At 38.1% G+C, this 25,273-nt stretch overlaps 1 protein-coding gene across 4 annotated transcripts in view; it reads right to left on the reverse strand.

Moving 5' to 3' along the window:
* LRCH1 (leucine rich repeats and calponin homology domain containing 1) overlaps positions 1 to 25,273 on the reverse strand; it is a 251,035-nt gene that overhangs the window by 120,966 nt on the left and 104,796 nt on the right. For all 4 annotated transcript variants that reach the window (XM_069063692.1, XM_069063694.1, XM_069063693.1 and 1 more), the window contains exon 2: positions 14,506 to 14,650. In XM_069063692.1, coding sequence (XP_068919793.1) covers positions 14,506 to 14,650 — 145 coding nt within the window. The remainder of the gene's footprint in view (positions 1 to 14,505; positions 14,651 to 25,273) is intronic.

Here is a 25,273-nt window from a genome sequence, read left to right on the forward strand (position 1 = left end):
TGATAAGATATCAGGTAGTCATCTTATTCTGGTGGAGGCATGATGCTCCATGGATTCCAAATGAAGCAGAGCTGTTGATGGAAAGTGGGTCTATATCTTTTGTTTGTACTCTCTGAGCACTTTATTTCATTGGGTGTGCCTGAGCTTCTCTTTCTCTTGCTAGGTAATCTGGTGGGTGAAGCCAGAGTTGTCTAGCTACAAATAGTGGAATAAATCATTAATGTTGGATAAAGAAACCCAATCTTCTAAATTATCTCCAGACACTCCTCATCTGTCAGTAATCAACTGCCAAAATGGGCAGTAGAAACACCAACTACTCTCATGAAACCAGGGCAGGGTGGGCAGGCGGGGGCGGGGGGGGGGTTTGAGCCAAAATAAATAGTGACTACGGTACCACATCGTCCAGTTCCAAGGAGCAAGTTGAACTCTTTTGGTCACATGGAGCTCACAAGGTGCTCCATGCAAGGAGAAGAGACAAAAAAACATGCCATCAGAATGATCTTGCCCTCCTTGAACAATTGCTTCTTTTGTCCCCAAACATCTGAGCCCCTTTAATCTTCTCTAGGTCAACTGCAACAAAATATGCATTTATTCTTGTCCTGACATGCCCTCCCTGGAGAAAAAGCTGTTTAAATTTTTGATACACAGTGAAATTCTTGGCTGAATTATTTTTATCAAAACTTGCTTTCTATGAGTTCTCAGAGCAAAAAATATTCTTTCAGGGGTAGGATATTTTTAATATCACATACTGAAATTTTCTAGTCCTTGCCACAGAAATGACTATGGCATATATTTCACTACAGTTTAAAATGCAACAATGAATGAACAATTGCAGCGTAAGAGGTCTAAAGATACTTATTCTTTCCATTGAAGGTAAAGCAATCTTGAAAAACATCTTAAAACTTGATTGCTTACTATAATTATTATCAATACTAAACACAACAGCTTCAAAGACAAGTGCTACATACAGTCCACATGTTAAGTCCTCATTCAAACAAAATGACACCAAATTTGTGTCAAAATCTTTAAAGAACTGGACTCTTTCATGTCCTGCTGCCTCCCTTACCGTTCCTGCCTCTTCCCTAACATGGCAGCTATATGCACTAGGAAGGGCAGGCAGGCACAAACAAGCACTTTCTGCATACGAACCCTGTTTAAAAAGAGAAACCCAAAGACTGATAAGTTCTTACCCAAATGGTTTCCGTCATATGAAGAATGGTTTTCATGATTAGTTTCATGACTATTGCATATAATAAATACAAGCCTCACCCCCTATTCCATACAAATATGGCATCAAGAAGATGTTGGGCTTTTATTACGCTTCCAAGCCTATGTTTCTTTGAATAGGAGTTTGAAGAATTTCACTAATGAGTCTGCAAAGGAAAACATACATATTCACCTTCCACATTTTCCAGGCACTAAGAAATCTTTCAATTCTACCCCTTATGAAGGCTTTGCCACCATAGGGGTTTTATGAGTGAACAATAATCAAAGGAAAAAATGTGGAAATTTACTAAGCTTTATATGTTGGATTATGGGGAAAAATAGCACATTTCTTTTCAAGGTTTTTAAACTGCCTTAATGGGTATGGAATGTGATAGGGGACTTTTAATTAAAATTTCATAGTTGACTAATCTGTACAAGAGACTAATTCACTTTGCTAATTTCAAAAAATCCATACTAGCTAACAAGTTTGCACATATCTTTTCTCTGTCTCCTGCTTTATTTTTTCCTCATCTGTAATAACTAATTATGTCTATTGCCATGCAGTGTACTTAGTAGGCATGTGAGAAATAATTGATAATGGTAAAATTATTTTACAGTGACTCAGCAAGTTACCGGCTTGAAAATTTTATGATTTTATTAAAATAACACAGAAAAGAGGCATTTAAATTTGGTCTCATTCTTTCTTTTTTTTTTTTTTTTGGAGGGCAATTGGGGTTAAGTAACTTGCCTAAGGTTACATGGCTAGTTTTTGTGTGTGGGTGTTAAGTGTCTGAGGCTGGAACGGAACTCCGGTCCTCCTGACCCCCGGGCCAGCCGGCCGGCGCTTCACTCACTGTGCCACCTAGCCGCCCTGTCATTCTTTCTTTCCACAGACATTTACTAAGACCCTACTATGTATAGAGCTCTTTGGTGGGAGGGAGAAGATTATGATTACATAGTATATTTTCATAAGATACCATAGAGGACAGAATCAATTGTGTATAGTAGAATGATTGCTGGGCTTGGAGACAGGAAAACATGTTTAAATCCTGCCCCTGATGCTTGCAGCTATGTCACTTAGGGAAGGTCACTTAACCTTTATGTGCCTCAAGTGACTGCAAGATTTATCTTCTCAGTCATAAATGGTTTGAGATGTACATGGACAATTCTCATAACTTTAAAAGATAGGATTGGGTTAGATATTAGCCTCCATTTGATAGAACAGTCCAAGTATGTAGTGATAGAGGTGAGATCAGAACCAACACATTCTATCAATGACCTAGTTCCTAAACCCATAATGCCACTCTTCTATGTCTTCACTGTCCATCTTCAGCATGTGCACTACTCTGTATAGTTGGAACTTCTATGGTCAGGTGATATACGCAATGAAAAAAACCCCTATAACAGTCTTACCAAATATAGGCTGTGCTAAATGGAATGGAATCTGATAAGAAATATCCAGCTATTTATTCATTGACTCAACAGCCTGCTAAATTACCATATGCAGGGAGCACATTTCTTGATAATAATTTACCAGTAAGTACTGTGAAACCTCTCCAGGAGACCACCAACTACAGTTGCCTCTAAGCATAATGGAAAATAGCTGGTTAGTACACATTACCCTTAAGCTTTAAGGAACTTGCAGAAGAAGAGGAGGAGGGGCCAGGTGTTCTGCTGTGAAATTACTGTCAAATACCTGATGCGTTTCCTATAGCAACATGACTAGCAGTATATATATTTACTCAGTGCGTGCCATTTTATAAAACACTGCCTTCTCCACATTCACTCACTTCATTTGTAAATAATCTTATTTTTATTCTGACCTAAGTACTACTTACCCAGAATGGAAATTTGCACATACGTATCTGAATATAAGAAGAGGAGTGGAGATTAAACCATGAGTGTCCATTTCATAATTTTTGTTTTAAAAATATTTTTAAAAGCATAAATTCAGTATATTATTTTCAAGCTTCTCTGTGCTTCCTTCTGAATTTCCTTATGTTCTCTTTTTGTGCATTTTATTTTTTATATTTGAGAGGCTATGTCTCCCTATTTCACCCAAGTTGGAAGTACAGGGTCTACTCATGGGTCTAATCCCTCTACAGACTGATAAAGGGGCTTTGGGTCACTCCTTTTCTGACCTAAGCAAGTGGTTCTCCTCTCCTTAGGCAACCTGGTAGCTCCATGTTCTGGAGCTCACCATACTGATGCTGAATCATGTGTGGACACCTGACTGGCATTGCCCATGGCAACTAGAACTCAAGAATTCAAGCATTCCGGGGTGGCTAGGTGGCGCAGTGAATAGAGCACCAGCTCTGCAGTCAGGAGGACCTAAGTTCAAATCCAGCCTCAGACACTTAACACTCACTAGCCCTATGACCTTGGGCAAGTCACTAAACCCCAATTGCCCAGCCCTCCCCCCTCATGTATATACATATGTGTGTGTGTGTGTGTGTGTGTGTGTGTGTGTGTGTGTGTGTATAATTGGGGTGACTGGATGGCACAGTGAACAGAGCATCAGCTCTGCAGTTAGGAAGACCTGAGTTCAAATCCAGCCTCAGACACCTATCACTAGCTGTGTGACCTTGGGCAAGTCATTTAATTCCAATTGCCTTGCCCCCCCCCCCTTCCAAAAAGCCAAAAAAAAAAAAAGAATTCAAGCATTCCTCCAACCTCAGCCTCCCCAGTAGCTGGCATTATCCGTGTGCACCACTTTTCTCTGCATTAAAAAAAAGGTCTAATGTCCCTATTTTGGCATCTCTATTGCTAACCCCCCTCTTCTCTAACCTCCAATGGAAAAATAAAATAACAACCTTTGAAACAAATAAGAATAGTCAAACTAAACAAATCCATGCAGTAGCCATGTTCAGAAACGTATTTTCTCCCCTGCACATTGAGACATGATAGTCTCTGTCAGGAGGTGGGTCACGTGCTTCATTATAGATACTCTGGGGACATGGTGCCATTGATTTGGTCAGGGTTCCTAAGCCTTTAAAAGCTGTTTCTCTTTCATTGTGTTGTTTTATAAACTTTTCTCTTAAATCTGCTTATTTCATTCTTTTTCAATTCTTACTTCCCCAGATTTTCTGAAATCATCTCTTTCATAATTTTTTACAGCACAATATTTCATTCATATGCCACAATTTGTTCAGCCTTTCCAGAAATGGTGGGCAGCCCCACAGTTTCTATTTATTTTCTTTTATTCCTCTCCTTCAGGATCAAGATGTTTGTTTTGCTTGCAAATGTTCCTTCCCCAGACACCCTCGCCCATTTCAAAATGGCTTTTCTGAAGGATTCTGACTTTTAACTCTGAATAAGATCAGACCTTCCACAATGGATAGAGAAGTTGTACTCTGGTGTTTGTACTGGTGTTTTATCTACTTGGATAAGAAATAAAACAACCACTGAGTCTTTCATAGGATCAGAGATTTAAAACTGGATGGGGAAATTAATGACCATAAAAGTTAAGTCACTTGGTCAAAGTCATACAGATAAAAAATGAGTCTTTGGAGACCCAGAATATAAGCAATGTTTTGAAAGTATAGAGTCCCTCAGAAACATCATTATGAGAAGAAGGCACAGTTCTATGGTATGAAGACAGCCAATGCAAAATAACTTTTAGTTTGATGGTCTTAAAAACAAAGCTGGCTTTCTTTAAAAAAAAAAAAAAGTCAGTGACTTCTGAGGAGATCCTAAAACCAGTGTGCCTCTCCCAGGCCCACAGGTAGAGGTCTGTATTTCTAGGAGGTGATATGAATATCTTTTCCCAGGCCAATCCCCAAAAGAATGCAGGGATACAGGTTATACCACCAGAAGGAAACGGCATTACTTCAGCAGCCAAGAAGGATGACAGACTGCAACAGCAAACAGCCAAAGGAAAGATTCCTTTTACAGTATAATAAGAGTGTTATCCAAGAAGCTTCCCTTCCCTTTAAAGGGAATTTCTGAGAATTCATTCCTCTGCTCTTTAGGTGACTGGGGCTTCTAATAAACACACTAGGGCTTAATTCAGAGCATCTTTACTCTAGGGTTCTGCCGAGAGAATAGGGATCCTTACTGTCAAAAGTTTTATAACCCTTTCAATTTGTTTGAAAACTGATAAAATCCTAGGACTCTCTGAGAAGAAGCAAAATATGTACTATGCAATTCAAAGACTTCTAAAATTTCTAAGCATATTTCTCTTGTCTACATGTTCAGTTTACTCCCTATTTTCTTCTTTCATGACTTCCCCAGACTTTGCCAGCTGCCTTGCTGCCCTGAAGAAGCTTCCATGCTGGGACCCCAAGGTCCTGGTTGGTGTCTGCTTTTGCGGGACCAGTATTTCAGTCAGAAAAGCCCTGGCCACTAACGTTTCACTTCTCTCCCTGCTCTCCAGACATCTCCTCTCCTATTACCTGGCTGCTGGGTGCATATCCTTCCCAACCCCTCAAATTCTAGAACCATGATCAAATCAATTCTGCCACTGTCCATGGATGGGATATGTTAATCAACTCCCCTACGGCCCCAATCATCATCCCTGTAACTTTCTGTACCAAAGTGCTTCTCATTCCCCAGTCACTGACATTTTTTCAGTGGAGGTGTCATCTTCAAACTCCTCAATCTTGCTCATATAGCTAGTCCGCTGCCAAATCATGTAATTTCCTTTCTCCACAATATCTCTTCCATATATTCCCTTCTCTCCATTCACACAGCCACCATTTTTGTTCTGGTCTTCATCATTTCTTGTCTAGACTATTGTGCTCTCTAACTGGATTCTCTACTTTAAATATCTCCCCACTCTAATCCATTTTCCATATTACCACCAAAGTGCTTTTCCTAAAGCATGGGCCTAAGTCACCCTCTCTATTAATTTTTATGTTTCCTTATTACCTCTAGGATTAAATATAATGTCCTTCTACCCTTAAAGCTATTTACAACCTGGCCCCTTCCTACCTCTCCAGGCTTCTTACACATTACTCTCCTACACATACTCTACATTTCAAAAGTAATGTCCTATTTTATGTTCCTCACACAAAAACCCTCTATTGCCTATCCTGATGTCTTTAGACTGGCTGTTCTTCATGTCTGGAATGCTCCTTATCCTTAGTTTCCTTTGAGACTTGGTTCAAGTACAGTAGGCCTTTCTGGTCCCCCCAACTTCTAGTGCTTTCCTCTCTGACATTATTCTGTGTGCACCTTATATGTACTGATTTAAGCAAACTGACTTTATACACACATACACACACACGTGTGCACATATTTATATGCATATGTTTTTACCACTCATTAAAATGTAAGCTTTCTGAGGTCAGGAACTGTTTGCCTTTTCTTTTTATTTCCAAGAACTTGTAGTACCTGGAATATAGTAAGCAATTAATAAATATCTATTGATCAATTAGTACAACAGATGCTGACCTACTGTATTATATTTTGACACTGAATTTGATTTTTTGGAAGGTACACTTCACAAGAGCTGATGCTGTAATTTTCAAAGAGGGCAGAGAGTGAGTAAAACCATTCATCTCTTATGTTCCTTTTATTTTTCCTGTTAAGAATAATCTTCAGACAAGAAAGAGATATGCATGCATAACTAAGAGGAAAAGAAAGTCCTGGAGAAGATAGTAATTAAAATGTTTATAGATCATTTTACACTTTATAAAGTATAAATCCTCACAACATCTCTTTCATGCTAGGAGTATTGTATTATTATTATCATTTGTTTTACAAATTAAGAAAGCTGAAATTTAGGGAAATTAAATGACTTGTCCATGGTCATCCAAGTAGCAAACAGCAGAATCAGGACTTAAACCCAAGTAAGTTTCCTGATTTTAATCCCTGTGTTTATTCTACTATATTATATGAATAATAATAACAACTGGCATTATTACAATAATAGCATTAATATTGCTCTTTAAGTCTTGTAAAATGCTTTACTAATATTATCTCATTTGATTCTCACAACAACCCTTGGAGGTAGGTGCTATGTTATAGATAAAGAAACTGATGTGGGTAGAGGTTTAGTGACTTGCCCATCATTACACAGCTTGCTAGTAAGTGTTTGATATGGCATTTGAATTCAGGTCTTCTAGATTTAAGGTCAGAATTCAATTCACTGTGCCCCTATAGTTTCTGTATGCTTTAACTGAATTCAAGTTTCTTGGTCCAGATCAACTATAAGTACTGAAAGAACCAGCAGATGAAATAGTTGTAATGTCATTGAGTTTGAGTCTACTGGAATGTATTCTAAGTTTAGAAAGAGAAATAGAAATAAGAGAAGAAGTAGTTTCATATTCATAAAATTTTCAAAATGAAGAAGGAAGGAAATTATTCTGGAAACTATAGATCAGTGATCTTGAAAGTATAAATTCACACATAGTAAATACTTAATAGCCATTAAATGAATGGTCTTCCAACCTCAATTTCTATGTTGCTGTTGTTTTCACTACATCATGAGGCCTAGAATTCAGTAAGACTTTTAACAAAGTCTCCCATTTTATTCTCATGGAAAAGACAGAAAAATGTAGACTAGATGAGCACACACTTGAGAGGATTATTAACTTGTTGAAAAACTTGCTTTTAACAAAGTGCTGATTAATGGAAGAATTTAAAGTTTGAGGAGAGTATTTGGTGACCTGGTGCAGGCTGCAGACTCCGACCCTCTGCAAGGTTGGGTTTTCCATGATTTAGATGAATCTGGAAAGACTGCTAATGGTGTGGATGACAAAATCAGAATCCAAAGGGAGGTGTTCAAGCAAAGGCTTAGATGAACATTTGGTAGTGATATTAGGAGCAAGGGCTGGCCTGGACAACATATGGAGTCCCTTACAACTTAAAGTTCTAAGATTTCTAAACAGTATCACCAAATTGCCTCATTAAAGCTTTTAAAACAGATGTTAAATTTTAAGACACTTTTGAGTGTTATTCACAAGCCCAAGGTGTTTGTTCCTATTTGGTAGTAACAGCTGATCATTTTTATTATTCTTGGCCACATTTCTTGGAATAAGACACTTTATAAGAGCAAGGAGACATGATCACACATTTACTAAATAAACATAACCTTTGAGTGTGAATGTGGCTGGAGGCAATTAAAAATCCTGGATTCTCTAAATGCACACTATATAAACTTCAACTAAAGAATACTTTCTCTATGTCTAATATTTCTATCATCTTAGAAAATATGAAACTTTAAAATGTTAAATACTTTGTCCCAGTAAAGATCTTCTCATGCTGATTAAACATTTCTCTACCTTCAAACTTAATTATTTCTGGGCAAGGATCCATTTTATTGGCACAAAGTCATTCAGCATTTAAAGTCACTATCCATCTCTCAGGGAACATGCCACACATAACAATCTAGTTAAGCTATTAATCTCTAACTATTATCATCAAATATTTATTGAGTATATACTATGTACAGGCTGTTTTGGACATTCCTAGAGTAGAGGTTCTTTATCTCTTTTGTGTCATGGATCCCTCTGGCTGTCTGGTGAAGCCTAAAGACCCCCTTCTCAAAATAATGTTTTTAAATGCATATAATAAAATCAAATAATGTAAAACATAATCAGATTATATAAAATTATATCTTAATTTCAATATAATCAATTACAAAGGAAATCAATTATGTTAAAATTAAGATATAATTTTTCCCTATCCATTTCCATGGACTCAAGATGAAAATTCCTACCTGAAGGCTAGAGTCAATTTAGAATCTGTCCAATGGGTTTAATCCAGCTAAGTAGGTCATTTTTCCTCTCAAGATACATAAAATTTAAGGTTCATAAAAACAGAGACTGTTTCATTTTTGTCCTCAAATCCCCACAATGTGGAATAATAAATGTTGAATGTGGAAGAAAGCACAGAGTTGTTAGTTTTAAATATATGCTTAATTAGATGATAAACAAAATTTGGAAATACTCCAAAAGATTTTTATTAATTCAGGTTCCAATAGTATAAAAGCTATGATTATTCTAAAAGGCGCTAGGCTGAGGTTTACCTATGGAAGAGGGTAGAAGTTTAATGCAAAGTAAATTAATAACGTAAACAAAATCAGAAGAGAAATTCTTAAGTGTTTAAGAGAACAAATTGGTTTTAAGCATTAGCTTAATAAACATCTATGTTAGCAAATTATTCTTATCAATTCTTAATTAAATTAAGTCCCAAGGAATCCCTAGTTTACACAGTCTGTATTTAGATTAGTATATACCTATACAGTGGTCAGAAAATTTATAAGACACTTGAAAGAATTCTATTGATGAAGATCAGAGGATCATAGCTCTAAAGCTAAAAGGGTAATAAGTAAGGTCACTTAGTCCCACTCTCTCATTTTACTGATGAGAAAACTAAAGCTAAGAGAGGACTCATCAAAGGCTTACATGATGAGTTTTATTATTATCTCCATTTTATAGATGGGGAAACTGAAGCATAAAGAAGTCACATGACCTCCTCGCAGTCAGATGGTGCAAAAAAAGTGTAGCTATGATGTGATCCCATGGCTTCTGCCTCCAAAATCCAAGGCTCTTTTCATTATTTCAAATTACCCTCAAAATAAAAGTAATGAAAAATCAAAGAAGGAAAGAGAGAAAGAAGGAAGACAGATTTTTCTCCCAACCTTAATATTCCTTCTTTCATTTGAGTTACTGTATGTATTTGAAAATAATAAAAACAATAGTTCTGCAATACGCTTTCATGTAAATGGAAGAGTATTAGAGAAATAGTTTTTATCTATCCCCCAATTGTCAGTCTGAATTAGTGGGGTTTTAATGTATGCACACATATAGAAACACTGTTGCCTGGATTATAGAATTATGTCTGAACTATGGTCTTGGAGATAATACGACTTTCAGGGATTTGTGAGGGTCTCAATTTGTGACATCTCTTGCTTCTAGATAGAAGATAAGAAGTTTTTCCCTACCTTCCATAAGACATAAGTTCCGAAAACAATGGGAAAGTGACGATTTTATTGTTCCTAAAAGACTGTAGGACAGTTTTGGTTTTTATTTGCATAGGTAGAAGTAAGAGTAAAATGAATAGATTTTAATATTTTATCACAGTTTATTCAAAGAGGATAGAATAACATGATTATCATATCATATTGAACTCTTATTGGTTGCTAGGACTGATGACATGATAAATCATGTAAAATCCTTTCTTTACTAGTGAATATTATTGTACATATCAGAAACAATTTAATTACTTACAATGAACATTTTCTCATTGTTACTCTTATTGCAAATAGATACATATGACATTTCCTGAATCATTTCACAAGCTAAAAGTTAATATTTTATCCAGAAACACTTCCTATTTATGCTGTTCTATCACTCCTCACAAGTGAAATCACCACCACCCCCTTGACTACCATCTCCCTTCAGACCCCAATAATGATAGCCCAGTACAACAAACCCAAGAGCCTTGGCAATCTCATGCCCTAACCCCTGGACCTGTTTCCAATTTAACCTCTACTGTCATTGAGGGGAGAAGTTGTTGTGGAGACAGAGCCCACTTTTTTCAACACCACCACAGACAACTACTGACCAACTGCCCCAAAAGGTAGATAAGCAGTAAGAGCCAGACCACCATCCCACTTGCAGAGCAGTCCTCCGAGTCATCACATGGGGAAGAAACTCTTATGGACAAGCGACCAGCCATCTTCACCAACTGCTAGTCACATGGCAGGCAGTCAAACCAGCCTAGTTGAAGCAGCAAGTTAATCAAAGTCAATAATGTTTGCTTTGTGCCAGGCTCTGTGCTAAGCCCTAAGGACAACATAAATAAATTAATAAGAGGCAAAAGAAAGGGTTCACTCTCCAGAAACTCACAATCGAATGGGAGACAGAACATCGAAATAACTATGTATAAACAAGTTAGATACAAGATAGACTGCAAATTATCAAGAAAGGGAAGACACCAGAATGAAAAGGAATCAGGAAAGGCTTTTTGTCCCCCCAAGAGGGTGGGATTTTAGCTGGGACTTGAAGAAAGTCAAGAAAGCAAGGCAATGGAAATAAAGATCATTCCTTGCATTGGAGATAGGTGGAGAAAATGCCTAGAGATGGGAGATGGAATGTCTTTTTTGAGGAACTGCAAGAAGGTCAGTGTCACTGAATAGCAAAGAACATGGGGGGAGGGAGAGGTGTAGGAAGAGTGGGGAGGGGGCAGTGAGGAATGCTTACAAAAGGCTTTGAATGTCAAAAGGAGCACTTTAAATTTGATCCAGGCAGTCATGGAGAACCACTGTATTTTAATGAGCAGGGGGTAACATAAAACTGCTTTTTCCAGGAATCCTGAAGGAGAAACAGGACATAGCATGTGACAGGCAAAACAAACCACCACAACCACCTTGACAAGTCCCGTATGTTCCCCTCAGACACTGATAGAGAGTCCAGCACCCTGAACCTAAGAGCCTGGGAAAGAGAGATGCTTCCAGCCTCAGTAATCATACTCAGAAGCAGGCCTTGTGGAGATGCAGCCCGACAACTGCTCCTGCAGGTGCTACACCCACAGCTGCCTGAGACCCAGAAAAGAGCTCTAGTCACCAGTGTCTTGGGTGCTGCAAAGAGTCTGACATCAGAAACTGATAGGGTTTTATCAGTGGAGACGATGGTAAAAAAAGCACCATTTCCATTTGTTTGGTCCTGCATCCCAAGTGATCTCACTTGTGACTGAAACCCCCAGACAGGTTGTCTCCCCTATCACATGATTAGATGAGTTCCTTGAGAGCAGGGCTTATCTATTTTTCTTTTGTATCCCCTATCCTTAACACAGTGCTTTTGATCATAATACCTGCTTAACGAATGCTGAATTTTAAAGCCTGGATTATTGAGACATATTTTAATTAAATTCAATGTCTAAGGAAAGTGAAATGCCTTGGCATTTGAATGTGATACAATGTTACAATCTTTCTGAGCATTTCATTGGCAAAAAGATTTAATATTAAATCTTCATGCTTATAGCCTCATAACATGAATTTTAGATTCCTTAAAAAATTATTCAATTCTGTCACAAGAGTCAGAAAAGGCTGGATTATGATCGTGGCTCTCTCACTAGCCAGCTATATGAATATGGGCCACTCAATTAACTCTCTAGCCTTCAGATGCCTCAAGTTTAGAAATTCAGAAAACAGCTTCTCTGCCTAGCTCATGGAGTTGTTGTATGAATCAAATGAGATAATGTATATAAAATCACATTGCAGTCTATACAACATTGCATAAGAACAAGTTATTATTATAACATTTAAATGGCCAATGATCTAGCAACCTAGAAAAACAAGGATTTATCAAGCAAGGGATTATCTGTTTTGTTACTTACGACAAATGAAGGCAGATTAGAATACAGAATAAATTGAGATCAGATAGTAGCTAGCTTTCAAAACATTGTGATACTTTACATACATTATTTCATTGACTTTAACAAATGGCTCTCAATAGTAGACAGGAAGCATTTTTTAATTTTGCTTTTTGGAGAGCAATTGGGGTTAAGTGACTTGCCCAAGGTCACATGGCTAGTTTTTTTTGTGTTAAGTGTCTGAGGCCGTATTTGAACTCAGGTCCTCCTGACTCCAGGGCCAGTGCTCTATTCACTGTGCCACCTAGCCGCCCCAGGAAGTTTTGAGCAATTCAAATTTATGTGAACAAATTCTTCCATGGAGTTTATGATATCTGATATAGAGAAATTTTAGACATTTTCACTATATTGCAGGAAAGTGATGAGAGGGACTTCTGATCAGATAAGTCGGCCTCCAACCACTTGATAAATGACAGGATATAAGGAGAAGATCACAGAGAGAAGAAAGGTAAGGCAGTACTCTTTTTTTTTTTAAAGCAATCGGGGTTAAGTAACTTGCTCAAGGTTACACGGCCAGTTATTTCTGGGTGTGGTGCTGAGTGTCTGAGCCCAGATTTGATCCCCAGGTTATCCCGACACTGGGGCCGGTGCTCTTACTCGCTGTGCTACCTGGCTGCCCTGAAAGTTAATTTTTTTTTTTTTGCTTTTTGGAGGGCAATTGGGATTAAGTAACTTGCCCAAGGTTACACGGCTCGTTTTTTTGTGTGTGGGTGTTAAGTGTCTGAGGCCGGAACCAAACTTGGGTCCTCCTGACTCCAGCACCAACACTTTACTCATTGAGCTACCTAGAGGCCCTGGCAGTACTCTTTTTAGACTTGAGATAGTCCGTGTGCATATAAAAAGATCAGGGAACTCAGCTGAGGACTGGCAAAGACTTGGAATAGTTGTCTCCCAAGGAATCCAACCTGCATGGCTGAGTTGGCCAGAGAAGCCTAGATAGGCTCTAAATTGGCAAAGTGTCTGTACATAGTATACAAGGTCAGTAGCAGCCCTGGCCATGCCTGTACTAGGTCTGCTCAGTCAGGTTACTTGTGAATATTGTAGCCCAAAACATGCAATAAATTCTATATAAGGCCAAATAACAGCATGAGAACAAAGGCCAACAAGTATCATAAGGGAAAGCTTTAAAGAACTTGAAAGAGAGCTCAAAGAAAGCAATGGAAAAGGGTAAAGAGAAAACTTTTCTCCACAACTAAATTTTTCATTCACACCTGGCTCTCTTCTTTCCTGACTCTGAGGCTATATTTGAGTGTAGAGTACTAAGAAGAAATTTGCAATTTCCCAAAGAAATCCATTGTGCCAATTGAATTTTGGGTTCAATTTTGTGTGTGTCCATTTACATTGTCCATCCAGGACACACACACACACACACACACATATACACACACACACACAAAACCAACTTCTAGAGGTTGTTTATCCAACTGTATATCAGATCTTTTTCTTTCTTTTTCTCCTTTTATTTTCCTTTTTTTTTTGAAAGGGGGAAGGCAGGGCAATTGGGGTTAAGTGACTTGCCCAAGGTGACACGGTTAGTGAGTGTGTCAAGTGTCTGAGGCCAGATTTGAACTCAGGTCCAACTGACTCCAGGGTCAGTGCTCTATTTACTGTGTCACCTAGCTGCCCCTGTATATCAGATCTTTATGTATTTCTAGACAAAGAGGAGTGTGGAGGGAGGGAAATGAGAGGCTATGGCAAAATGAACAACCATAGTAATCTCCTCTATAAATACTATAAGCCATCCAGTATAAAGACCACAAATACAAAGGAAGAAAAGTGTGGACAATATAATATAATTTAAAATAAAAAACAGAAACAAAAACACTCATGGCTATGTTCAGGTAAGCCTAAAACAATATTGACAACCTTAACAAATTTAAAAATCAAAATGTGGGAAATCAAAGTATGACTATTATTTGTTTAAAAAATGCCAATCTGCCCTTTTTCCCCCCTTAAAAGTCTGTTCAGTTAACCTACCTCAAATTTAAGTAAGTTAGCATCTGCAAGTTGACGATGGCCTCTGGAATAACTTTGATACAATTGTGATACAGATTTAGTATCTCTAGAGATACAAAATGGCACAATTCCATGGGAACTTCAATCAATCTGTTCTTGGAGAGATCTAAGAGAAAGAGAAAATAAAATTTGTATTGGTGAGTCTGCAACAATAATTGATACAACCTTTCTAAACATATTTTTCTTATTTGGCTCACTTTCCTGGTTAAAGAAAAACAGTTCCTTTAAAAATGGTAGCCAGCATTTTCATGTGTGTGGCAACCTGCATTGCCTACAGCACCTTCAGTAGAAATGAAACGGTATGCATTCTGCTAACAATTTACAAAGCTTTTTGTTCACCCTCTGTGCAAATCAGTAAATTGAAAGCAACAGTAATATTATCGGACATGTATATAGTGTTTTAACATGTTAGCTCATCTTAGCCTCGAGGTTAAAGGCTTATTATCCCTATTTCATACATCAAATATTATTATTCCCATTTGATGGTTAAGGAAACTGAAACCCAAACAGATTAAATGACTGTCCCATGTGAGATTCAAGCCCAAGTCGTTCTCTATTCAAGTCAAATAGAGTACTCTTATTTAACAATGCTCTCACTACCATCAAGTCAAGTCAAGAAGCATTTATTAAGCACTTACTATGTACCAGGCACTGCGCCTGGGTAAACAGAGAAAGGCAAAAATAGTAACTGCCCTCAAGGAGCTTACATTCTAAAAAGGGAGATGGTATGCAGACAACTAAATACCTACAAGAGAAGGAACTAGGGAAATTCTTTTGCAGAAGGTGGTGCTTGAGCTGTCTAGAAGGAAGTGAAGGGAGCTAAAAGTTGAAGGTGAGGTGGGAGAGCTGGCAGAGGTAAGGGGAGTGGTCACTATAAAAGGTATGGGAGATGGAGTGCCCTGGAGGTAGGAGAGAAACACAGAGGTTTAACCTGGAGTTAGGAGTACGGTGGAAAGAGGGTGAGAGGCCTATGCAAAAGAAAAATGCCTTTGAAAGCTGAGTGGGGGGGATGGATTGCATAGGGAACATTTGAGGTAGGAGGCCATTTTGACAACTATGACAATAGTCTAAGTTAAGAGGTGATGAGGGCCTCAACCAGAATGGTGTTTTTATGAGTAGAGATAGACTATTTTCTACATTTATAAAATGGGGAGGGGAGTTTGGATTAGTCTCTAAGGCTCCTTCCAGCTCTAAAAATCCTGTGGTTTATGGGAGAACATCATATGCAGTAAGAGCAATATTATTAGTATAATCAACCGTGACAGACTAAGCTGTTCTGATCAAAGCAGTGATCCAACACAATTCTGAAGAACCCATAATGAAAAATGCTATCTACCTCCAGAGAGAGAAGTGATGAACTCTGAATACAGATTGAGGTATACTTTTAAAAAAATCTTTATTTTTATTGTTTTGTGTTTTCTTTTGCAACATGGATAGTATAAAAATATGTTTAACAAAATAATTTAAGAAATAAAAGTCTTATGATTTACTATAATTTCACTTTAGAAGTAGGCACGTTTCTGAAATATTTTTTTTGGAGGGGGGGAAGGCAAGGCATTTGAGGTTAAGTGACTTGCCCAATGTCACACAGCTAGTGTGTCAAGTGTCTAAGACTGGATTTGAACTCAGACCTTCCTGATTCCAGGGCCAGTGTTCCATTCACTGCGCCACCTAGCTGCCCCTGAAATAATTTTTAAGGGTAAGATTTTAAGGGTTTTGTTAACATGTTGCTTTGAAAATAGTAAGTACTTAAATAAATGTTCTTATAAAATATGAATTTAAAATTAATGACTCCCACTTCAAAAAAATCTTAGAAGCACCTATCTATCTAATTCAACTCCTTTATTTTAAAGATGAGGAAATTGAGACCCAGAAAGGTTGTGACTCCTCAATATCTAAGTATACATCTAAGTATACATAGCTGTATCTTCTGAAGAGTGAAATATAATGTAGGAATAAAAGGCCAAGAATTATGCACTGTGCCACCCATGGTACTCAATCAATGTAGACTTTATTGAAAAAAAATTCATTGCATTATAATTGTCTCCTCCCTTTTTTTCCCATCACCACCATCCTACTTTCATAAGCACAGAAATTCAATTAATTTGAAGTGAGCAAAGAATATCTAAATAAACCCACAGCACCACATATAAAGGTAAGGGAAATACAGCTAGCTTCCTTTTATGAACATTTAGAGTCTAATGGGAAAAAAATTCCAGAAACCTCTAGAGTTTTTTCTTCCTGAAACTCATTACTTAATGTGAGGCTCTTAATATGCTGCAACACTGGAGAATTGCCCAGAAAGTGTTAACAATGCGTGTGTTGTTTTCTCAAAGAAAATTAAGCAATAGCCTGGGTTAAATCTCAAGCCTATTTTTTCCTAACAAATGTTAGGGCTTTTCAATAAAGATGAATGTAAATGATGCAGAATAAACATGATTAGGAGGCTTTAGCAACTGGTGAAAGCCAATCCTAAAGATGGTTTTCATTAAATAATGTCCTTGTCACTGATGCTGTTTTTTTTTTCAACAAAAGTCACAATGTGGAAAGTCTATCCCATAAATAAAGTCCTTGAAAAGAGAACAGGACTTACATTAAGATTTGTAGTGGAAAAAAAAATTAAGTGGGCATCAGGAGACCAAAGTCCTAGGCCTTTAACTCAAAATGTGATTCGGAAAACCAAGTCATTGAAACCATTCTGGAGACATTTCAATGTCCTCATCTATAGATTAAGAAGTTTCAGACAACACCTCTTACAGCTCTAAGCATTCTGTGATTATCTTATTGATAGTTAAAAGTAAATAGCATGCTCAGATTAAATTTTATTTCATCATAAACAAAACTTCTGTCCTAAATTTATAGCACACAGATTCACCAAATGCCTATTTACTCCTTTTGTGATATAAAATAATTGAGAGCTGGGATTATTTCCTTTACTGTATTTGTACCTCCCAGTACCTCGCACAGTTCCTGGTAAATAGTAGGTACCTGATAAATGTGGCTTTTAAAAAATTACTCTAGTTATAAGAAGGTAGATTTAATCCTGTAATCTTTCTTCTCATTAATCAGTTAGGGATTTTTCTCATTTCAAACACTGTGAAAATCATGAGTATCTTAGCAGAAAAAAAATAAATTATGGAATAATTTCCTTTAAAAAAGCTATACTTTGCTTTATTTCAATTCAACAGACATTTACTAAGCTCCTACTTTGTGCAAAGCACTAAAATAGGCATGAGGAATGAAAAGACACTATGAGACCAAATTCTGCAAATAGCAATATTAAAAAAGTTTGTGAAAAATATGTTTAGATTCTTAGAAGGGTCAGTAATGGGCTTAAATGGATAAAGTTATGCACATGAATATAGTATGATTCATACATTTAGTGGATCTCAGAAAAAGAGTTCCTTGAAACCATGGATAAAACTGAAACAAAGTTGAAATCAGAAAAAAAAAAAGAAACTGAAAGATTTTCCTGGTTCAAATGTTTAAATTAACTGGCATGCTAAATTACACAACAACATTCCTGGAAAAAAAATACATATCAAGTAACTACAACGTACAAGGAAGCCATTACTAGGCATTGATACAAAGATGAATAAAAGTTACTATTTTTAAAAGATTATGATAACAATAGGATTATAAATGATATACCAGCCCATTCCATTTTCCAAACTGATTTAATTGCTAAAGAATTCTTCCTTATATTAAGACGCAATCTGTTTCCTTCAAACTTTTACCCATTCATCCTAGCCATAAAAAACAAGCCTAATTCTTTCATAAGATAAGTTTGTTTTTCTTTTTGCTTTTTGGAGGGGGGAAGGTAGGGCAATTGGGGTTAAGTGACTTGCCCAAGGTCACACAGCTAATTTTTGTGTCGAGTGTCTGAGGCCGAATTTGAATTCAGGACCTCCTGACTCCAGGGATTCACTGCCGCCCCCACAAGATAGGTCTTCAAAGAATATAAGAGGGGCAGCTAGGTGGTGCAGTGAATAGAGCACCAGCCCTGGAGTCAGGAGGACCTGAGTTCAAATCCAGCCTCAGACATTTAACACACACAAAAAAGCTAGCCATGTGACTTTGGGCAAGTCACTTAACCCCAAGTGCCCCCCAAAAAGCAAAAAATAAAAATAAAAGGTTCACTATCAAAGCATATAAAAAAAACTATAATATCTTCCCTGTCGTCTCTTGAGGCCATACTTTTGAAGTCCAGCCTTTCAACCACTTCTCATCTTTCTGAATAAAAAATAAATAAATTATAGGAAAAAAGCAAAAGTGAGTTGATAATGTATTTTTGCTCAGTTTTATATAAAGGAAACAAATTTTCTCCACTAAATAGGCACAACTTTTTCTCTAGTAGCATCTATGCAAAATGAAGACATAGTCAATAAACATTTATTAGTCCCTGTTATGTCCCAAGCACTGTACTAAGTGCTAGGGATTCAAAAAAGACAAAAGGTAGGCCCTGCCCTCAAAAAACTCACAATCTAATGGAAGAAACAAAAAGGAAATGAATATGTACTAACCATATACAGGATTAACAACAAATAATTAGGAGACAGAAAGCCACTAATTAAGAGGCGTTGGCAAAAGTTTCCTTTAAAAAATTGGGATTTTAGTTGGAACATAAAGTAAACCACAGAAATCAATAGGTGGAGATGAGGAGTGGGAGAATTCCAAGCTTGGAGGACAACCAGACAAAATGCCCAAAGTGTTTTGTCCATGGAACAACAAGGGGGCCAATGTCATTGGATCAAAGAGGACATAAAAAGTGGGGAAGCAGAGATCTAGATTATGAAGGGCTTTGAACACCAAATAGAGTATTTTGTATTGAATCTTGGAGATGAGAGAGAGACACTGGAGTTTACTGAATAGAAAAGCAATAGGTTGAAGCATGCACATTAGGAAAATCATTGGCAGCTGAATGAATGATGGCTTAGAGTAGTAAGAAACTTGAGTCAGGCAGACCTACCAGCAGGCTGTTGCAATAGTTTAGGTATGAGGTAGTGATGGTCTGCACTAGGTTGTTTGGTGGCAGTGCCAAAGGGGAGAAGGAGGAATATTCAAGAGATGTTGCAAAGGTGAAACAGATAGGCCTTGGCAACGAACTGGATATGGTGAGTGGGAGAAAGTGAGGGGTCAAGGACAACACCTAGGTTGTGAGCCTGGGACACTGGGAGAATGGTGATACCCTAGAGAGTAATAGGAAAGTCTGAAGGGAGGCAAGGTTTGGGGAAAAGGAAATTAGTCCAGTTTTGGACACATTGAGGTTTAGATGTCTACTGGACATCCAGCTCAAAATGTCTGAAAGATGGTTGGAAACATGATACTGGAGGTCAGCAGAGAGGTTAGGACAATATGGGTAGATTTGAAAATCATCAACATAGAGATGATAATTAAATCCAGGGGAGCTGATGAGATCACCAAATAAGGAAGTACAGCAAGAGAAGAGAAAAGAGTCTGGGACAGAGCCCTGTGGGATATCTTTGGTTAAAAGACATGTCATGGATGAGGATCCAGCAAAGGAAACTGAGAAGGAGCAATCTGATGGGTAGGAGGAGAACCAAGGGAGAGTGGTACCCAAAATCTTGGAGAGAAAGAGAATATCAAGGAAGAGAGAGTGATCAGCAGTATCAAAATCTGCGAGACTCAAGAGGAATGAGAATTGAGAAAAGACCATTGAATTTAGCAATGAAAAGATCACTGAAAACTTTGGAGACAGCAGTTTGGGTGGAATGAAGAGGTTGGAAACTAGATTACAAGATGTTAAGAAGACAGTGAGAGAAGAAGTGCAAACACATACTGTAGACAGTTTCTTCAAGAAGTTTAGTCACAAAGGTCAGAAGAGATAGAATGCTAGTCACCAGGATGGAAGGATCAAGTGAGACTTTTTTTTTTAGTATAGGGAAGACAAGAAAGGTTTGTAGCCAGTAGGGAATGAGCCAGTAGACTGGGAGATATAAAAAATAAATAAATGAGAGTGAGGATGACAAAGGTGACAGTCTGTTGGAGAAGATGGGATGGAATGGGATAGAGTATAAAAGTAGAAGGGTTTATTTGCCTTGTTATGAAAAAAGGCTATATTTTCATGTGAGATAGGAGTAAAGGAAGAGATACTGGCAGAAGGCATTTGAGTGCTATGAGATGAGGAAGGTGAATGGCCTCATTTTTTTTTTTTGGTAAAATATGATACAAAGTTCTCACCTTAGAAAGCAGGGGAGGAGAAACCAGGGGGACATTTTAGGAAGGATGAAAGGGTTTGGAAGATCCACAGAAAAGACTGGGATAGTGAGTTGATAATGGACGTAAAGAAAGATTGCCTAGCAGTACTAAAGACCCAGTTGAGGTTGTGTAGCACAAATTTGCAGTGGACCCAGTCAGAATGGTTGTATGATCTCCTCCACCTTTGTTCAGCTATAACTGTGTAGGAGGAAAGGTGGAGGATGATGGTAGATATCCAAGGTTGAGGTCTGGCTGGGCAAAATCAGCTATATGATGAAGATGGTAGGGAACCAAGAGAAGAGGCCAATGTAGAGATTAATTGGTTCACTACAGGATCAATATGGGGAAAAGATGATTGAGTGGCTAGTGCAGGGTTGATAGCTTGGAAGAGAATTGAGGGAATGAAGAATTGGAATGACCTGGAGATCTGTAAATAACCATTACCAGGATTTTGACTGGGTGGTAGATAGGGATTGCACATATTGTGGTAAGGAGAGGTGTTACTTCTATGAGGGATCAGCTTTGTACTCCTTAACCCTATATTTTCTCATGAAATAAGAATTTCTAGTAACCAATATATGGCTAGCAAAAATAACCAGGAACATTTAGTCCTCTTATGTCACTTAGACAACTTATAAAGCTAGACTGGAAAAGCAAAAAAGGCATAGTTGGAGATAATACCTGGCTACATCCTTGCTTTTGCCACTTAACAGTTGGGTAGCCTCAAGCAAATTCTTTGATTTTCAGTTTCCTCACTTGTAAAAAAAAAAAGGTAGACTACAATTCTTGTAATCTCTACCTCACAAGGTTGTTTAGGATCAGAGAAAAAGGTATGTACAGCACCCTGAAGCCAGAAAATACTATATAAATGTGATCTGTTATTACTCCAGCATTCTTATTTCTTCCAGCCCTCTGCTTAGTGGAAATCACAATCATTAATACTGAGTCAAAACACAAAATATTTTTGCATAAGGTCACATACAGTGCTAGAAGCAAATGATCATATTATTCCAGCTTCCGTCTTTTAATTGGAGCATGTTCTTCATTTGTAATCATTCATGTGAAATGCATGTAGCCAGAAATAAAACAATAACTTTCGCCACTGCCAAAATAAGCTTTGCAAATCCCCAAAATAAAGTAGTGAAATGAATCAAAACAAGCAAGTCAGGGTAGAAAAACAGTCAATGGAATTTTGGTGTTTGGTCAGCAAAATTTGCCACAAAGGCAACAATGTTGTTTTATAAAAAAGGAAAGTGGTGTTTGACAAGGAACTGAGCGTAAGCTCCACTTGACATACAACAACATCCTGAGTTATAGGTGAGCAACAACAATGAGATCAAAGGGTTTGGCTACCAAAGAGGTTTTAGGTCTTATCTACAATATGTTTTCTGGTCAGAAAAAAAGACCTGATCCTGAAAGACAAAAATAATTCCTAATTCCAGTAAGATCAAGTTAAAATAGTTTTGGCTTAATATAATACTATCATAGGGGTGGCCAGGTAGCACAGCAAGTAAGAGCACCAGCTCCAGTGTTGGGATGACCTGGGCTCAGACACTTAGCACCCACCCAGAAACACCTGGCCGTGTAACATTGAGCAAGTTACTTAACCCCAATTGCTTAGGGGAGGCCAATTGGCTCAGCAAGTAAGAGCACCGGTTCCAGTGTCGGGATGACCTAGGGATCAAATCCGGGCTCAGATACTTAGCACCACACCCAGAATAACTGGCTGTGTAACGTTGAACAAGTTACTTAACCCCGATTGCTTTAAAAAATATATATAATACTATTGTAGGAATTTTATGTTACGATGTTATTAATGACCTTTATGACTCATCATCCTCATGAAATGAACTGCCCTGTACACATTAAAAGATGGTCTTAGAACAGCTAGGTGGCACAGTGAATAAAGCAATGGCCCTGGAGTCAGGAGGACCTGAGTTCAAATTTGAACTCAGATACTTAACACTTAGTAGCCATGTGACCTGGGACAAATCACTTAATCCCAATTGCCCTGCTTTCCCCCCTCAAAAAAAAAAATGGTCTTGCTGATTCCTTAACAGTGGGGCATGTGCTCCAGTAGTCTCTTCCAAGAGTGAGGATGGGTTATATTGACCCATCTACAGACATCTGCCCAGTCTCCCTTGAGATCACAACCACATTTCCTTCAGGGTAATGTCTGTGGTCAAAGAATATAATAGCAATGACCAGCCCATAAAGGATGGGCTGCCTTGCCCTCTAACCCATTATTTTTCAATTAGTTTGCCAAAGTAGACCATGTAGCCAGTGAAGATTGACCTCATGTTATATGTCACTGCTGCTCAGACTTTCCTCACTGTCGACATCTTTTGCTGTGCAGAATGCTATAGGAATGACTCTGACGTACATGTCCATGTGCATTCAGCTCTTTCTCCAATTCATGTCACAAAATCTTCTCTCTCTCTCTTTTTTGTTTTTGCTTTTTGGAGGGCAATTGGGGTTAAGTGACTTGCCCAGGGTCACATGGCTAGTTTTGTGTGTGTGTGTGTGTGTGTGTGTGTGTGTGTGTGTGTGTGTGTTAAGTGTCTGAGGCCGGATTTGAACTCAGGTCTTCCTGACTTCAGGGTAGGTGCTCTATTCACTGAGCCACCTAGACAGCCCATAAAATCTTAAGAATTAGAAGGGACTTCAGTCCAATCTTCACCTGAATCTTAAATCCTGTCTAAAACATGCCCTAACAGATGGTCCTTTAGCATAACTACCTTCAGGGAAACTCACTACACCATAAGGTAGTACATTAGGAATTTTTTCTTTATCTTTCCTTCCCTGAAATCTGCCTAGGATTCTCTTCATCATTAATCCTAGCTCTGCCTTTTGCCACCAAGCAGAAGATCTTACCTCTTTATTCTGCCATCTGTTATGTAGGAATCCAGCTCCAGATTTGCAGTCCTTTTGCATACCCACACATCTTCTACTTCTACTCTGACATTAATATTGAGCCTTGCACATGGGCAGCTTCTCTCTCTTTATTAACACCTAGATAGGTTATTGGGGTTTTTTTTTCCACTAGAGGGTAAGTACCTACTCAGTACAAATATGTGCCACCAGTGAGTACATGTGAACTCCCATACTTAGAGGAATACATGACCTCATTGATATGAACACCCTTCCACCAGTGCAAGTGGCAAACCCTCCACATGCCTTTATTCTGTGAGATTCTTTTTTGCGTCTTTGCATAAATCCTCTAGTAAAGATTCATCCCATGTACTAGAGTCCATCCTCTGTTTCACTTAATGTCACCAGGGTATCAGTCTACCATTTTCCCTGTCTTCTTCCTCTGTTGTTTCTCACACATATTCCACAACCAGTTCCCCTTCTTCTCCATATACTTATGCCCCCATGAAGCCTTTCATGCTCCTTCTCATGGCATCACTATAATATGCTGTACCCTGTGCACACTCACCATATGTTTTACACCACCCCCCTTTTGGGTCCCCATTTCCCAAGTATGGCATGGCAAACTCTGGGAGTTACAAGTGCACCATGGAATTGGAAATACTGGTTCATTCTAGTCATCTGAATGAACCAACTACAAAATAACCATTACTGACTAGCATTCACTGAAGATTATGTACAGGGATGGGGACAGTGAGAATAGGATGTCATTAATGTTAAGTAGCACCAAGACCATAGGTAGCCTCATAGGACATAATATATGGGTGAGGGGAAAGGTGTAAGAAGGGACAGGCAGTCTTTAAAATTACTCTTTATATTGGGGGTGGCTAGGTGGCACAGTGAATAGAGCACCGGCCCTGGAGTCAAGAGGACCTGAATTCAAATCCGGCCTCAGATACTTAACACAAAACTAGCAATGTGACCTTGGTCAAGTCACTTAACCCCAATTGCCCTGCCTTCCCCCCTCCAAAAAAAAAATAAAATTACTCTCTATAAATGTATTCTTTAATGCCAGAAAATTCTATGCTTTGAATTTCATGTGTTATTGTAAAGGCTCTCTACTTTCAGTAGAAAGTTATAAATACATGAGGTTGTAATTTTCAAACATTGCCTGGGGAATACAAATTCATTATCCCAGATCTGGTGCTAATAGCTTAAAAGGGTTTAATGTGTCAGCTATAAATTCAAAGGACACATCATTAATAGTTAACAAATTATTATCAGTCAACTAAAAAGTATTTATTAAATACCTACACCAAATATGGTGCTAAATCCTACAAGGTATCAAGTAGAATGGAAACCCATAAGAGATACCCAAAATCCCACAGCCCCTAATACATTGGGCTTAATCCCTCTAAGAACTCTTAACATTCACCACAGGTGTGGCTTTGGGGAAATTGGTTAACTTTCCTCAATTTCATTTTTGTTCCAAAATTAGGGGGTTGGACTAAGGTGTCTTCTAATCCTAGGACTACAAGAGAAAGAAGTGTGATATAGTAAATATGACACTAGACTCAGAGCTAGGAAGAGAGAGAGAGAGTGAGAGAAAGAGAGAGAGAGACAGAGAGAGAGAGAGAGA

The sequence above is a fragment of the Petaurus breviceps genome, unplaced genomic scaffold (genome assembly GCF_028583685.1).
Source record: "Petaurus breviceps papuanus isolate PSGF00001 unplaced genomic scaffold, PetGlider_PUasm1.0 90594, whole genome shotgun sequence".
NCBI classification, from domain to species: domain Eukaryota; kingdom Metazoa; phylum Chordata; class Mammalia; order Diprotodontia; family Petauridae; genus Petaurus; species Petaurus breviceps.